General features: G+C 40.8%; 1 protein-coding gene across 1 annotated transcript in view; it reads right to left on the reverse strand.

The window, feature by feature from the left end:
- The window catches only part of ITPR2 (inositol 1,4,5-trisphosphate receptor type 2), a 268,073-nt gene that overhangs the window by 210,536 nt on the left and 39,142 nt on the right, over window positions 1-18,395 (reverse strand). Inside the window, 7 exon segments of the mRNA XM_037387540.1 lie at window positions 4,786-4,881; window positions 6,101-6,247; window positions 7,321-7,404; window positions 7,919-8,017; window positions 13,558-13,716; window positions 14,410-14,496; window positions 15,688-15,803. Of these exon segments, the coding sequence (XP_037243437.1) occupies window positions 4,786-4,881; window positions 6,101-6,247; window positions 7,321-7,404; window positions 7,919-8,017; window positions 13,558-13,716; window positions 14,410-14,496; window positions 15,688-15,803 (788 nt within the window).

An 18,395-nucleotide genomic window follows, 5' to 3' on the forward strand; every position in this document is an offset into this window, starting at 1 on the left:
CGCAGAAGGTAAGCATTAAGGCTGCCATCTTACCTGCATTACCTTAATTCATTTAGTATAGTATAGTTAATTAAGTGTTAAAGACAATTACCTCAGCAGATTTACTGCCATACCTCAGCCAAGGTATCCAGTAACTCTAGTTTAGTCTATTCAACTAAGTAAAACAGAATTACCACATATTTTTCCTTTCAAATTCTACACTGTGATTATGTATGCGCGCACAATGTTTCACAAGCAGTGTACTGTGGTTCATCTATCGTCTACTGCAATACCTGAGGCTAGCGTGTGATTCGATATTTGTGTATATATATATATTTGTGTGGTTATTTTAGTAATATCAATCTCAACTGAGCAGTTTAATACGAATGACAGACTTATCCTGCATTTCTTGTGTGTGCATATACATATGCATGGGCACACATATTTCTGTTTAATGTCCTCATACAGCAAGCATTAATAGTTTTGGTACAGATTATCCAGTTTAGAAAACACAGAACTGGAGCTGCTGTACACATGGAGAACAATATTAAAGGTGCATGTTCTGGCTCAGTACAATCAATAAGCTGATACTCAGTTCAAAGAGACTTCTATCCGGGTGATTAGAATATTGAAAAAGTTAGGTATATTCATGAGAAAGGCACAGCTGTGTGGTCCCAACCTGCAGCGTTTGAAAGGCTGTTCAAGTAAATTGCAGCTCGCTCACACACACAGATAGATAGATTTGGGTGCATTCTACACATGGTAAAAGCACTGAAAAGACTTTAAAAAAAAAAAAGGAAAGTCTTTGTTACTTTGAGGCATTCCATTTTCACCTAACCTTACAGCCTCTCTTTATAAATATAAAACTTCAGAATAACTTGGGTCATTTTGCTGTAACCAGGGCTAAAAAAAGAACCTTCTACAGAACTTTTTCTAAAAGACTGCTGACTGTGAAGATGAGAATGAAACTTGGCAGCCTGTATCCTAGCTGGTGGCTTAGCGTCTAAATCTCCTGCTAAGGATCTGGCTCAGCTTTTTTGGGTGAAATCAAGCCCTTCTGACACTAACAGCAGAACTCCCACTGCCTCCAAAGAAGAGAATTTCTCTTTCCAATTTTTCAGCTGAGTACTTGGTTCCACTTTTTTAAGTTTTCAATGTTTTAGGAACATCTGAGCCAGTGGCTTCAGGTTTCCAAATGCCAGGCATGTGGCAGACACTAGCACCTATCCAGATCTCTAGTGTCCCAAGTTTTACCACCAAACATGAAACCCTTTCTTCATCATATCCCTCCTGTACCTTAAGTAACTGAGAGCATACATCCATCTGACCTGTCAGACCATGTCCCCAGGACATGCACAGTAATTGGAGAATGACAATGCAGCTATGTGCAGTTAGCAAATGTCTTCCACTGGGTCTCCTTTAGCAGTGAGTCTTTCAGGGTGGCCCACCTTCAGTCCATAGTCTGGTAGCAGGGTCTTGGTTGCTTTATGGTATTAGTGGGTCTTAAAGAACTTCAAAGCATATTAATGAAAAATTAGCCTAAGTAATGCCAGGTGGAAAGAGGATTAAAGGAAGTGGTACTATCTGAGACTGTGTCAGAAGTCAGAGGTATCAGAGGACCCTTAGTCTTTGAAAAGGTAACAAAATCTGGATGATCAATTGTGATTCTTAGGAACATGGAATTTAGAACTTAAGACATCCTGACTTCATTCGCTCAAGTTTGTAAGAATCAGATTTACAAGTACTCACCTATATATTTTTTTTCCTGAACAAATGTATTGCCTCACTTTTTTTTTTTTTTTAAACTTACTTACTGTAGTATTGAACACCTTTAAGTTTATTAGTTTCAAATTACTCAATTCTCTGGAGCAAGTGTCTTGAATTTTTTTAGTCCCCAGATCATACCCCAGCCTTAACAAGCTGCAGTAGCATCCCTTCACAACATGGCTCAGTAGTGACCCACCGAATCACAAATCAGATTGACCAGTTATATGTGGCACAGGATGCCTCAGAGAAAATGAGGAGGCACAGCACTGCTCACACAAGGTGCAAGCCTAACTGTGGAGGAACAAAAGGAGACACCCAGGTGAAGAACAGTTCTGCTCATTGTCTGAGACTTGACCCATGCAAGATTCCACTGTAAAAGCCTCCATGGTACAAATCAAGCTGATTTATGGAAGGAAGTAAGTAAAAGTAAGTAAGGAAAAAAATGGTTATAAACGGTGATCAATCCTGATTTACAACAGCTCAAAATGTGACAGGAATTATATCATTAGGCAACAACAGAATCATTAAAAGATTCATGAATTTTGTCTATGTATTCATACTCATTATTCCGCTCTAGGTCTCTTTATCATGGAAACTTAAACAAAATCAGGTCATGGCAATGTGCGATGCTGTTGATAATCCATACCATGAGCAATCTTCCTGTGCTGCAAGAGCACAGTTAAGTGTTCACTAAGCTTTGCCCATTTGATTTAAAGTTAGTTCACGCACAGTAGACGCCTGCCTGCCTGTTCATAAATCTTTGACGTGTATGTCTGGCTGGTGTGTTGTGCCTGACACGTGAACTGTGTAAAATCTAGTTCACAGGTTTTTATTACAGCGGTACCTTTAATATCTCCACCAGCAGGTATTTTACACTTCATAGATACAGTAGCTAATGCTGCTCTCCAGTCACAGCATATCACCTCTGATCAAACCCAAATGCTCTTCCATGTCTCACTCTACTGTGCCAATTGTACTCTCTGTATTACAAGCCTTCATGATGGGGATTTCCTTTCCAGAGGTAGAAAGGACCTAAGCTCAGGTTCGACATTCAATGCAGTGTGACGCCTCTTCACCTGAAGATTTTTATCCTGAAAATCCCCGAGCAGATTAGGTATGGTGGGAGAAGGAAGCCCATCAGTCAGAATGCCTGATGCCTTTCTTGACCTTCCATCAGACTACCTAGCCTGAATAAAATCTTTCTACTAGGAGCATCTCTCACTGTAAGCAGGGAGGAAAATGAAACCTTCCCTTAGGTGGGAGCACTGGTTTCCTCTTGAAAATTAGCTAATATTAGTTAATAGTAATTACACTATAAAGCCAGCCAGCTTCAGCCAAGCTGAAGTATTGCTGCAGTATGGAGGCGAAAGTGTACAGCAGAGCAGTTAAGGCATGTCGGTCCGCTGCCTCTACAGGGATGATGCTCTTTGCTGCTCAGGCCTATGAGGTTTCTAACTTTCACTGTGAGCTACTGCTAAAACAAATGAAAAGATCCAAATTACATTCAGTCTTAGATAGACAATAATATTAGTATCTGTACTGGTGGTCCACTGTTTGTTTTTACACTGGTTTTGATGTAATTAGAAATACATAAAGGTTTGACAGCTCCTGTTTGCTCTTACTTTGAAATCAGTGCAGGCTGAGACAGGAGCTGGAAAGCGAAATCAGCGGCCTGGTAATACTAAGGAGCTGTCCACACACAGAAGTTGCACTGATGTAAACATAATTCAACTCATTTAGAGCAAGTCTTTTTTCAGGGATTCCCTAATATATAGTGATATATAACTGGCTCTTGTAAATTTTCACACTCATACTTCCAAGCGTAAGTCAAAAGACACAATCCTACACAGACTTAACTAAATCAGTAGAAAAACACCCACTCTTCATTCCATTGATACACCTTGGACACAAACCAGTTCTAACATGGGTTAGATACAAGTTAAAAAGTTCACAGCTTCTTGCAACCAGGGAAAAAACTGAAGACTGTCCCATTTCAGAAACTTGGTATTACCTGCTCTATTCCAGCTGCTTGTCAAGAGCACTGTTTTATTTTAAGGACAATTATGGGTCTTAAACAATATTAAAGCTGCTTTTTGGGGGAGTGGTAACACTATTTTGCCTTAACATGAAGTACCAGATAATAACCAGACAAGTTGGAAAATCTTCCTTCTCCTCTCAGACCTTTTGTTCCACCAAAAGGAGCAAAGACTACCTTAGACTTTTCTTTATTCAAATTTTAGTCAAAAGACAAGAGTGCAACAGCAGAGCACTGTAACCTGCTTATAATCACAATGCACTAGCAGAACACCAATGGTCACAACACCGATACACAAGTTTGTCCTTCCTCAAGTTTCTACGCAACACAGGGATGCCTTGGACCCCACTCTGGCTGGCAGAGATCAATAAATAAACTGAAATCAGCACCATAGAAACATTTTTTCAGGAAGTCTAGAGCCTGTGGGGGAAAAAAAAAGGAATGATAACTCCTCAATTAGAGCAGTTTAGAGTATCTGTTCTACTGCTTGCAAAGAGACTTCTCTGATCAAGCTCAATGATTACTTTGCACTCAATTGCACTCTAAAAGCTTTGCTCTGTATATGGCTGCCTGAGCCAGAAAAGAAGAATATTTGACTGATCACCACCCTAATCCAAAAAACAAGGGCAAATTAGAGAGAGAAATAAATGAATTCAAGGATTTTCAGTGTAAATATGGTAGATATTTAACACTGGTGTTTGCCCTGGCTGCCATGACAACAGCAGATTCAAGATTAAACAACACAGTTGAAATTAAGGTTAGATGCTGTCTTGAACTCACCTACTAGCATTTAGTAGCTCAGAAAATTTTCCTTGCAAGCCCTGGCTATAGCAATACAGCATGACACAGCAATGCACATCCAGTTCTCCCCATTCAGACCTGGTGTGAGATCTTTTCAGAGACCTACATCGTGGACCTACGTACTATGGCAGTTCTGAATTAGCAGGACACGTATAGTTCTTGGTTAGGTAGCACACAACCACTTGTTTAATTCACATTCTTACCTCTGCAGCTAAGTAGTTTCCAGTTGCCAAATGCTTAAATCTAAACAAGCTATTCCACTGTCCTGCCCCACCCCGGCAAGGGTCATGATGGACAACCTAAAAGAAGAAGTACAGATTTTAATCATGGTCCTCAAGATCATACTTAAATCACTGACATTTCCTACAGGTTGTTGCAAATAAATATATGTAAACTACATAATTACGAAGTCTACCACAAACAGGAATTCTGTGCTCACACAACAGATAACAACTAGTTACATTTATTTCTTGCCAGGTGCCACAAAATACTACTGCTATTACTTTCCATGTTCTCATTAATCTACTCCCTGCAAATATGATAAGCCAAATTTTGCTTTAAAGTGACATCATGTGAATCAGGTGCTCAAGAAAGTAAGTGTGGCTGCTCTACACTTACATAGGCACTACTTAAAAGCAAAACTCAAATCTCTCATATTGTTTCACCGCTTACATCAGCTCTATTTTCGACAACATCAGGGGCTTCTGATAAATTTTTGTTCAAGTGATAAAATATCCCAGGTTATTTCTTTTTTCCCCTTGACTGAGCTGTAGGTCATTTACTACCTTCAAACCTAGCAGTTCTGTCTCTGTTAAGGAGTAATCTCAAATATCCACAAGTGCAATATACTCTATTCTATACAGTCTTCACTCAGACAAAAATCAACCTTATGTCTGAGTGAGGAGCTCTGTTCTAAATGCAGTTTGATCAACATGTAAAAACTTTTGGGTGTAGGGTTTACATTACCAGAAGAGCAAGGGTTTGAGACATATCCATTTCCAGTGTTCCTCAGTTAAACAAAAATATATTTGCTAGCCATCTTTTCAAAATCACCCCCATTCAGCAACACCACCTTTATTCAGCCTAACTTTAAACAGATGTTGATGTGCCCTGTTGCAGAAGAATGGACTTGATCACATTTGTGAGATTTCTTGTCAGTGATGAATTTCAATATTCCATATTGCACATGGAGTCAAATATAAACACTCAGAACTCCAGATACATGAGTGTCATTCAGCCGGCTTTGAAAAAATCGCACATTTACATCAAGTCTGGATTTGACTCTTCATCATTTTAGTGCAGGTAAATATAGTAAGAAAACATCCTCTCTCCACACACAGAGCAATAAAGCATCTCTTCAGTGTTCATCCTACACAAACCACTTCATAAAATAATAATAGTTATGGGGAGGTGTATGATGGTATCAAGAGGCTATGAATGATTCATGTTGTGGTAAAGTATTTTTACTGAACCCTGGCCTTTGGGGCCTAAAATATTTATAAAAAGAAAAAATAATACCTCTATTTCCCACAGTGCTTTAGAACTTGTTGCAGAAGTGGCTGACTGACGTAATGTAGTACGAAGAAAAATATGTTGTTTCTTCTCATATTCGTCACAAGTCAGAAACTTCTCTTGCTCTGCATGAAACAGCCTAACAACATCTCCCTAAAGTAACATGAAAAAGAAACATTATTAAGTGGTGCAGCAAAGCTGCTAGACTCATCCTCTATATCTGTACTAGCTCCAGTGATGTCAACATAGCTGATGTGAAGAAAATATTTATTAGTTTCCTATTGTAGAAGCAGCTACCAAGTGCAGAGCACACAATCACGGCACTGAGTCTGGAAATCAAATGAGATAATTCAGTCCTGCAGGATACCCACGCACTTTTGTGAAAACTTGTTCCACAGCACTGCAATGAAGAGTGAGCAACAACTAACCTAAAGGTGATTTTTAATTCTAGCTAACATTACTAAATGGATTTTTTATTTCTAATCTCTCTTAGTATTTACGGAAAGTGAACAGATTTTTCTATCATATTAACTCACGTCTTCTAGTCTGCAACCAAAACCAATGCCCCCTCTCTGTTTTTTTCTGCTAACATCATTTTTGCTTCCTCCTGCCTCTCCCTGAAACATTATCCCTAAAATGAGTTACACATTTCCCTTTCAAATTCTTCCTCAAAAACTGTTGGTACCTTGATACCTGCTGAAAAATAGCCAGTTGATAATGACTTATTAAGGTACAAGTGAGGACAAATTTATTTCTTTAAAATGAAAATGTAAATGATCTCAGGGCATGATCTGGAGGCGTGAAGCTGTGCCATCCCTCAGCATTTAAAGCAACATTGTCTTATTACAGCTATTGTCATCTTTCATGCCCGACTCCCTTCTGCAAGCCTGTTAGACCTGCTTTTAGCACCTTGGCATAAGCTGAAGTGTCACTGCTATTCTGTACAGAGCCCTCATCATTCTGGGTTTGAACTTCATCTTTTCTCATGGACTCAGTTGCCTCTGGGAGTGAAAAGGGGCTGGAAGCTAGTACAATCCGAACAATTTCACTTAGTAAAACAAGAACACAAAGGAAAAATATTCTGGTTGTTGAAGGACAGCAGAGAGGGATTCTCAACAACTCCATAAAGTCCTCATTTCTTTTATTCACCATGTAATATTTCTCTACAGTCAAATATAGCATGATTTTTCAGATTCAAAAAAACAATTAAAGAGAATCATACTTACTCCTTTCAGTACATCATCTCGATAACTACTGAATTTCATGAACAAAGTTATTTTCCAGCTTGTGTTACAGTTGACAGCATTTACCTTTAGGGGGAAGAAAAACAAAACAAAACAACCCCACAATTACAGTCTTAAAGGGTGTTCTTTTCTTTTTGAGACATTCTATTCTTCTAAAAGACCGTACCACATCTAGGGTGGCAGTGGACATGGCTTAGCTACCAATTTTTACCGTTACTAACATGGGTCCTGAAGCTCTCAAGTGTTATTAATAATGATGTTGATGTTGGAGAAGATTCAGTGGGCAAAACACTACTCTGTCTGTTGACAGCCTACCAAAGATGACTGAAAGAGCTGCTGGGAGAGGACTTCCTCCTACATCACTGAGAGCTTCATATACTTAATCAAACCTCACAAAGCTTTTAGCGCCAAGCAGAACTGTGCCAAGAATAAGTATATTACATCTTGGTTTTTTGAGGCCAAGCTGGAACCAATGTTTAATATTGGCATGAGGCTGATGGTGGGTTCTGGTTACCAGTAAAGACCAACATATAATACATGTCAGATCAGCAGTTACCCCTCCTCCCTCCACTGAACTCACCTCTTTGCAGCCCGGGTTATCTAGAAGCTCAATATTGCTGGCATGTAGAGGCTGCCCTGCATTGACTGGCATGAGAACAACTTTATCTCCCACAACAACCTGGAAGTCAGAAATAAAATGCAATTTAGACCTATGTAATTATCCAAAAAAATGAAGTAATGTTACATTTTTAGAAAATGACTCAAACGCATGCTCTAGGAATGGCACTCCGTGAATACATCTGCAGACAATTCACACACCAGCTCTGTTCACCTGTGCCTCTGCAATTGCCTGGGTTCAAGATTTCACATTAATGAATCCTCACATTCTCAGTAAGCATGTCACCTGGTTCAGCAAAAACTCGAGATCATGAAATAGATACGAACCTACAAATTCCAAGAGCAGTGCAGTTAATCTAAAAGTTACATTAACTCCTCTTTATCCCATATATACTGCCAGCCAAAAGGCAGAGAAAGCTTAGAAAATAATCTGTAGTCGGAGAGCAAGACTCTTTTTCCCTCCCTTGCTGCCAGCCAACCTTCTCCCATCAACGTGTCTTTCATTACACAAAAGCCATAAAAATTTGCCTGTGACAAGATTTCTTTAGCTCAGTGACTCCCCAGCTCTGTGGGCCATCTTCTGGCAAATGTCATGACAGGCTCAGGAGTTCTGTAATTTAGACTGTATGACTGCAATCTGGAAAGGAACATAAATCACTGGGACTTCAGAGAGGCAAATATACTCCGTCCCCTCTGCTCTTACTCCCTAAATGGTGTTTGGAGCTCAGCACAGGCAGCAGGTACAGCAGCTGAGAGATCTTCTCTCAGAGGAATTCCTAGCTGACTCCCCGCAAGCAGATTCCCATGCCCTTGCAATTCATTACCTATATAGATGGGGAAAAACAATATATGAAAATATCTTTGACCTAAAAAGTGCTTGAGACATGCATATGGAAAATTCAGTTCATACCAGGGCTGGGGGCAAGGATAATTAAAATAAAGTTTAAAATTGGCACACACACATATGAAGACAAGTGGCTACATGGGATTTTTGTTACACGAAATGCTGCACAAGCCATGCTTTCTTTTGGAACACAAATAAACAGAAATGCTTTCTGCATTGATTAGCACATTTTCTATGAAAAAGCAAAGCCCAATTCAGCCTCGCGTAACTTCAACGCAGGTGAATTTGGCCCACTTACTGCAGAGGTGAAAAAGAAGATTGTCGGTTCTTTACCAACACAGCTAAAATAAACATTAGATAAGACAGTGTCATCATGCTCAGACTACACATAGAAATCCTATTTGATCCATGTAGTGAGAAAAAGTTCACTCATGGAACCAAAATAATGACAAGATACCTTTAAGGTACATTACTTATGCAATACATTCCTGCATGCCATGCTTCACACAGACATTACTTACAGCCCATTTTAAGAAGTTATGACCAGACAACTCATTAATCAAAAACCATCAGGTTTGCATCCTGCAAAGTGGAATCAGGACTTCAAAATTACTGCAAGTACACCAGGACTGTAACAACTTAATTAGTAAGAAAGCACATCATTGAGCATCTTATTTTAAAAGGGAAAAAAAAAGGGGGGGGGGGGGGCGGCGGAGCAGGGGGAAGGTACCTTTAAACGCAAGCCTGAGTATCATGGAGGTACAGGGAAAAGGAGATGTAAACAGCTACTCTGCTGTGGGCACACATCTGGGGAAGAACTGTTATATGGGGTCATGGTTCCTGTTTCAGTCTCCTACTCTGCTCCAGGTCCACTTCAGTAACCTGCCTGCCCTCCATGCTGGCCAGCTCTGTCAGCTGCCACAGAAGCAATGAGATATCCTGTGTTCTTTTCCGCTCTTCTTTTTCTTCCTGCTTCAGACCTCCATAGGTGGTTGGGAGGGAAGGGACAGAGGCAATTTCACTGCGCTTGTCTCCTATACAACCTCCACCAGTGGTACAGAAAATGAAAGCAAAGTGAAGAGGGAATCCTGTTCTCATATGCATGGCTGCCTTGGGCAAGCTGCAAGTCTGCTCTTCTAAGTTCCTCCCATCCCCTAACACAGTGGATTTTTGGCTCCGAATAATGCCCCAGCATACCCAAAACACTGGAGGCAGAGCACTCACATGCTCATGTGCCCATATGTCTGCCTGTAGAATTGTACTATATGGAGATTATAGAAGACACAGCAATGTATTCCAAAGGTTTTGCTCTGCAAAATTAAAATAGATATCAGCTCTTTCTCCTCTTCCTTAGCTACCCTTGGGCACAGCTGGCCACAGTATGCTGTAGACCAGCAGTGGGTAATAGTTTGACAGGTCTCTGGGACTTCTTCCTTAAATATAAACATGAATTTGCTGAAGTTGCTGCAAGAAAACACAGCTTTTGAGGATGTAATTCCTGATTTCTTTAATAAAACTCTTGCCCTTTCTGGTCAGATAAGAAACTTCCAAAAAATTACTAAATTCATAGCAAAGCCAATGAGAAATCAGCTTTTGAATTCAAGATAAACCTACAAGGTCCTTCAGTCTTGGATGCAGTGGAGTTCTTCCTGCACAAAGTATTTCGAAATTCATGCAACCCTACTTGTCCATGCCTTGGTGGAGAGGGTACACTGAGATACATTGAGAGTGGGAAGAGCCACAGTCAAAGCTGACTGCATTCTGTCTTCTGGGTGAGGGATCAGTGCTGGCATCAGAGTGATTCTGTCGTTCATATAAACTCAGTAACCTCCCCTGACAGCTACATTTACACCATGATCAAGAAGTAGGAACAAATAATCTAGTAGAGGTATAGTATATCACAAAGACAGACAGTCACAAAAGGTTACATTAGCTGTGAAGATGCAGTAGCCACAACTTCAGTTTGGACTAGCTATCCAAGTAGGTTATCGGCCACACAGAAGGCTCTGCTGCTCCCTTGCCATTGCTTTTATGTTATAACCACATCTGCCAGCAGCACTGCTGATACTTCAAAGATCAGGATTAACAGAACTTTCCCAAGCAGTTGTCTGGGCATTCCCCAGGTCCAAGACCACCTTCCTCGGCATGCTGCAAGATCAAGCTTTCAAACCCCTAGAATGGCAGACAACTGAAAATGCAACCCACACAGCTAATCCTGCTATCAGTGCACGCTTTGCCTTTCTGTCAAACTGGAACCAGCACTAGCCTTAATCAGTCACATCTTCCATTAAAGCCGGTATATGATTAATAAAAGTCTGCATAAAATATCACACTTATGCCAATTACTGTAAATCTTCAGCCATATTTTTTCATTACTTTAATTGACTTGCATAACTAATCAGTTACTAATGAAGCTAAGACAACCCTCCTTTGCAGAAATAATTTTAAAAATATTTCACAAGGCTAAACAACTGTAATGACTTACCAGAAGAGTCACACACACTACCTTCTATGTCACAGCTTCCCCTAGACTTCTTTCCCTTTGGTATGTGTGTCGTATTTGCATCTACTTTGCCTCAGTTTTCTGACAGAGTAGCAGTCATCCAAGCAGTAGTGTTTTCTTAGGGAATTTCCTCATTATAGCACAGAAACTGATAATTTAAAAATAACCCAAAGTTTCCAAACAGAATAAGGGCCTGATATACCAAGCTATCTCCATGCACTGAGAGGTCAGAATAAAAAAAGTACTATAAAAAACAAAGTCCTTTAAAAGCTAAGCTAGTGAGTGGATAAAGCGGCCCTAGCTTAAATAGTATCAGGTGCTTTGTAGATGAGTCCCCCAGAAACCAGCCTTATAATGGGCACATGTGTGGGAGTAACTGAGAGGGAAGGAGTAGGTGCAAGGTTGGAGCTTCTCTCCATCTGTGAGAGGCAAATGAAGGATTTCCCCCATTGCTTACTACCCCTGTCCCCCTTACAACAGCTGCCTAGTTTCTGTAACTGTTGAAAGTGTGGAAATGTGCCACAGCAATTAGGAGAAAACTACTGAAGGACTGATGTTCGGCACTGTAAATCTGCAAAGAAGATTATCAGATCTGTTTAGGGCTGGTAGAAAGGAGGAAAAAAACTGGGTCTCAAGACTTTCTCTCTGTAAAATATAATGGTGAGCTCCCAGCTCTGAAAGGCAACACCTGGTGCCAGAAAATGAGCAGCAGGCAGGTTCCAAAGGAGGCTATTAAGTTAGGAGCAAACCTGACAGTTTCCCACATGGCCCTTGTAGCTCAGAGCCTGTCAAACACAGCCCCACAGGGAACAAACTAGGAGGGTGGTCTGTGGAGTAGGATACTACAGCAATCACTGTGATGATCTGAAAACTTTTTAGAACAGCAAAACCATTTCCAAACTCTTATGTGCCCAAAACAGTGTAAAATTGAATCAAAACCTCTGTAGTACTGAGGATGACTTTCATGAGGCTTAAGATCTTTCTGCAGCTCTCAGCTGTAAGCGCACAGGATGGCTTTGCAGATCACAGTCTGGGAACTCCCAGGTCCTCAGTCTGAAGAGCATAACGTGTACTTATTTTCCAGGCATTAGGGCATGAGAAAAGAAGATGCTGACCTGATGTTATTGTAAGAAATTAAGCCAGAAGCTTAAAGCTGTAAGTCACTCTTTTTTTTCTTTATAAAGAGGGAAAAGAATACCAGGTTAATGTCTGATCCACAACACTTCTTTTTTCCCAGCTGTAAAGCCATGCAGAGGTGCCCCAGAGGGCTACTCATGTTTGCTGCTTTTCTCTGCAACAGGCTTGGGGAAAAGGGTAACTTTTCACATACCCTTCTGATCACTGCGTGGAACAGGGAAAGACTATGACTTTAGGGACTTCTGACCAGGAGCTGGGAACACAGTCCTTCCCGTCCCCACAACAGATTGCCAAAAGGAGCTGCAAGCAACCACACTCACCCTGGATAGCATCCCAAGAGCTGGGTAACCACAAAGTTAATGAGAGAAAATACACAAGAAAACAGGCATTCCTGTCTGTAATCCTGAGAGGGCTCTTTCCCTGATTACTGCAGAGCCAAACATTCCCAGCTAGGTCTACAATACAAGTTCACTTTGTGGCCTTCCCAGAGGCCAGTCTGAATTCTCCACAGCAGGCACTTACCCAAGCCATAGCTAATTCAATGAAGAACGAAGTTTTGATCTCATGGTGCAACTCTCCGATCTGCAGCAAAAAGCTCTCCTACATATTTTCCTCTTACCAATACACACAAGACTCTTACTGAAACCTTCCCAGAAAAGACCCACCGGACTATCCAACCCAATTCCAATCACAGATGCCACTCATGCTAAGGGGGATACAGATTTAAAGAAACCTGATGTATTTCCTACAGACATTCTCTGCCGACCTCTTGAAAAAAATGTTGCCCAGAATATTAAAAAAAAACCAACTTTAACAACATAATTTTTTACTCTTGTGTAAACTGTAACTTATTGTCAGTTCTGTAAATCTGCACACAACAGGTGGATTTAGCAAAAATGCCCCAACACAGGTCAGCAGAGGCTCAGATGAATGTAGCATCATTTCAGATTTCAGACTGTATAATTTGGTAATACTTTCTAGTTACACATAAAATCTAATAGTCCCAAGCATTGTTTAAAATACATTTTTTTTGAACTTAATCCATTATGATTTATGCCAGTAGCAAATAAATCACTGTCTGTCTTCTCCCTCTTACACATTCAGTATTTCCACTTACATTGTCACCTTCACTCCTCAGTTTCCAGAATGGCTGGATATAAAACCAGGATCCCTCGTTCCCGGCAGCATCCAGAGATACCCGCATAGCATTCTTCTCTAGCAGAGCTGGCAGTCTCTTATTGACTGTGAGGTACTTGTTACTTTTTATGTGCAATAGCTATGAAAAAATAGTAATTTAAAAAAATCAGTACAGCTGTTGCTTTTTCTCCCTTCAATCAAAAGAGGAGGCACAGGCTTTCACACTGTAGTGATTTTTCATAACATACATACAGACAAAATAAAACTAGAAGAGAGTTATCAGAGTATATTGCAGTTTAGTAAAACAGATGCTACATCTCACATTGACAGAAATGTGTCAGCACTCAATTTTACAGCATATACTACACAAGTAGGGCAAGGGTCCATTAATAGAGTTACCTTCAGGAATTTCATCCATTACAAGAAAGTTGTACTGCACTTAAGAAAATAACTTCTGTCTCATTTATATGTCACGATGTACAAATTACTTCAGTGATTTAAAAGGAGCTGCACAGAACTTGTATAATATGATTTTGAAATAAATCTTGAAAATCAAAGATACATATTTACATTCAGATTCTAGCTGCAGCAGCAGAAATTACATATAAAATTTATATTATGACATATTATTTAAATATGAATATGCAGCACTTCTGGTAGGCTTTAAAACAGACAGAAAAACACAATATTGTAAACTTCACCACGTTATGTTTACCTGACCCTTGACAATCCAGACTGCTGTGGTTAGTTTCATTTTCACTGTAACCTTGAAATGAAACAACTGTTTCCTTCTGGGTTCTGAGAAAAGGCAGATGGATTTCAATAGGTTTACCTGTATGACATTGCTGTATTTTACAATTTCGCCCAACAGCTTTCTGTTCTCGCTTTCATTCTGCTTTTGTTCCAGTTCTGCTGCATGCTGCAAGAGAATGATTATTTCTTTAAACTCTACAATATCAGTACCTGTACTCAGCTACTGGAACAGATAGTGTAAAAATGAAATGAAATCACATTTAAAATGCTTCCTCCAACCTGCAAGCATCACTGCACTGAAAATACTAGCACCTGAATCCTGTTGCAGCATGATTTTCTGAACTATAATCACCCAGACCCTGTGTAATGATTCCCATTTTTCATTACCTAGAATAGAAACTCAGTCACAATTTATGGATCACACCCGAGATGCATACTATTTTAAAAATTTTCAAGCAAGAAAAGTAATTCCAGGTGCTTTATTTCATCCTGAAAGAGGAAAAAGAATGGCCTATGATTAGCCTCTCCCTGTCACCATTCCTTTTACTTGTTGCGTTTTTCATTGCGTATACATACATTTACTTGATATACAACAAAACAAAGCTAGTAGGTCACACATTGCAAAATCAAGGCTAAGCACAATAGTCTGGGTCAAACACAGCCACAGAACAGTATCTCAGCTCCTAGCTCTAATTGCTGTATAGCTAGCTCTAGCCACACACCATGTGCCCTCCTTACTGTTTTTAACTGGAACCACCGACAGCCTCTCTCCACTGCACATGAAACTATCAACCCGGTTTGATATGACCTTGTTTTCATTTAGTTTTATGCACTAAATTATAACATCAGGCCAGCTCTTTTTCAGAGGCAGAGGAGTTGCTCCATCCACACTGTATTAATGCAAAACAAAATCTGCCCAATGGCTCAAGGAAGAATCACCTAGACTGAAAGCAAAGATAACGGCAATTCTGAGGAATTTCCAGACTAAAGCACTGAAAACATCTCTTTGTCCGCTCCTTTACCTGACTCCTGGAAACGACATCTGCAAAAAATAGCATGATTTAAACCAGGTCTCACTCCTGATTTTAACAACTCCATTTTAATTTTATAAAACTTCTGAAAGCAATATTTTGCTTAAAGCAAAGGCAAAACCCCCAGCCCAAAGTAAGACAAAAATGAGCGCAGGGGCAATAAATGCCCATCAGGAGGTAGGAAAGTAAGGAAAATATAAAGTTGCTACACTGGCATAGTAATATTCATGACGGTGATTCCCAAGGCATTTATTATTCTTTCTCATTCTATTGTAGTTCTACAGTCTGCAGATTGAGATAAGATTACAAGTATAGATGTCCCTTACTTGAAGTTTCTTCAGCAGTGCTGCTTCTGTATGGTTTCCTTGTTTAGCTTGCTTGGCTTTCCAGTACTGCTTCTGGGCTGAGTATCGGTTCATAGGACACACCTTGAAAAGGCAGTCTGTGGAAGATTGAAAGAAACATTCATAAATAATGTTGAAAGACATTTCCTTCATTTGTAAGTATGCTTTGGTTGGTTTTCTTCTTCCAGAAATGCCTAGCTACTGGTGTTTAAACATAGTCACCAAAGAGCTTAATGACAACGATACCATAAACAGGGTGGCAGAACATCCGAGTTGAACCAAAAGCCTTCAATCCCCACATGTGCCCACTCCATGCAGTCTCCCTGTAAAAGTCCCAGGCTGTGAGCCTGCCATATGCAAAACTGCCTGCTGCCTTATTAGCACTCCTTGCTGCAGCACATTACGGATGCACTGTTTGAAGGCATGGAAACCTTGAAAAAACAGTCCTGCTTTCTGTACGCCATACACCCGGCTGCCCCGGTGCCTCTGGCACTGCTGAAACAACTGCATGGGCATGCAGCTGCAAGCCACCAAGGAGATTAACATGGTGTTCAGGTCTGTAAGCACTTTTGCCAAGATTAAAAAAAAAGTAACAGTGAAAACAACAAAGTGACACAAACTGAACATCACCACCACCCAACAGACCAGATGAAAAATGGCTAAGGAGGAAGGGAAGGCTGCTCACAGGAACTGCCCGAGCAGGGTGGCTGAGCAGACAACAGAGCAGGGGGTACTCCCTGAGGAGACTGCAGCCAGCAGGGGAGCCACGGAGTGACAAACAAGAAGCAGTGAATGAAAGAGAGTTGCAACACACCCACCCTCATCTCCTCCCCATTGCATCCCCATGGGGACCACATGCAGCATGCAGTGAGGGGGCTGGGTACCGGGAAGGGGGAGAGATGTGTCTGGAGGGAAGCCAAGGGATGCTTCCTTCCCTAAGTGCTTATTCAATTGTTAATCTTCACTTCCCAACCCCAGAATCAGTAACTGAAAACTAATGTTATCTGGCAATAAACTAAATTTTGTGAAATTCCCTGACTCAAGACCTTTTGGGATTTTGGGGGCCAGTGACAGTTCTATAGATGGGAAATAGAGGCTCACAATCCATCCAAACCGAACTAACTTACAGTGATAAATGATACCTAGTCTTGCATGGTCCCACTCATCACTTGCTGTAAAAGCTAGGCTTGAAAGACCTTTTACTTAGCAAATGTTAGTATCTCTCCCTTCAGACCCCACAACTGGCCAGAGGAAAGGACAGGGAAGTATTAATTAGCAATCAGAGTTTTGCTGAGACTAGTGAGAACATACAGGACTGCGTATGTATTACAGCGTGAAACTCTTCCCCAGCATGAGTTGCAATTTATAGATATCAAAGGAAGGTCTGTCCCAAACTATGAGCTCTCCATGTTTAACTGTCACAGACAGCCAAGCACTGTCTGAGGACTAATCCACCCCCAGAGGAGAACAACCTCTGAAGAATTTCCTCCCTGCTCCATGTCAGGGTCTCAGGAAGGCAGAGATGGGAGGGAAGCAACTAGTCATACCTGACTGCCAGCCACCCAACTGCAGCACAAGCTCAAGCCATGTAATAGCTGCAATGTATCCTACTTAGAAGAGGTTTCACCCTAGGGCTGGATTAAGAACAGAAAGAGTTCCTCTTCTGATCCCACAAGCACATCTTGCAGGCACTGACACCCCAGTTTGGTCAATCAGCAACATCACTTCTCTAATCATCAGGCAACTTTCCCACAAAAAAAGAGACTCTGCAACACCACTGAAAAGCCACATTGCACTGTGTATGGCACAGACAGTGCTCCTCACAAAAATACAGAAAAGAAAGAGGAAAAGAGGAGAACAAACACTCTAGCTCCATGTGAGCAACATGAAGTGCTTATTTACCATCGCACTCCACACAATTAAAGGCATACACATCACACAGCACAGAATAATTTGAGAACAGTCCTCTCTGCCCTCAGCTCTCCTGCTGCCTTCTCTGAAGAGTCTCTTTCCAACAGCACTGTATAGTCACCCTCATCTCTGTTATCAAAGGTGCTGTACTATGAAATAGCAATCACAATATCAACACTAAGTACATGTCCCACTTAATGGATCAATGTGTAGGTGACCCTGCTGAATTTACCAACTTTGAGTGCCACTTTTAAATACAGTGTAATCTTGTCATTCACCCATTGCTGTCACAAAAATGTCAGCAGGGGAAGCTATAGGGAACTATCCTTACGTCGTGGTCTGTTTTTAACCACTAAGTCAGGTCAGCAGCAGACAGTTTCTGTTTTACAGTGCTCTTCTACTCGCTGTCTAATTCCCATAGCAAGTTTAACACCTGCTGTTACTAACTACCCAAGACTTGTTCCAGCTCTCCAACCCGCAACAGCAGGTATGGGAAGTCCCACCTATCACACATGTGATGAGAAATATTTCCTAACTGTTCCACCCCTATGAGTGAAAATTCAAGTGTCAAACTCTCAACCTCTCTGCAGAAGATGCTACATATCAAGGCAGATAGTATTCTCACTTTCAACACTGTCAGTCCAATGGAATTACTCTTTCATACAGGGAGGACGAGGAGATTTAGCTCCTTTGAGATATATCCTCCAATATATGCCCACCTCTTCCAGTCTGTGAGGAGTTACTGAAATTCATGTTATCTCTTGTAACACAACAGGAAA

Source organism: Falco rusticolus, chromosome 5 (assembly GCF_015220075.1).
Source record: "Falco rusticolus isolate bFalRus1 chromosome 5, bFalRus1.pri, whole genome shotgun sequence".
Lineage (NCBI taxonomy): Eukaryota > Metazoa > Chordata > Aves > Falconiformes > Falconidae > Falco > Falco rusticolus.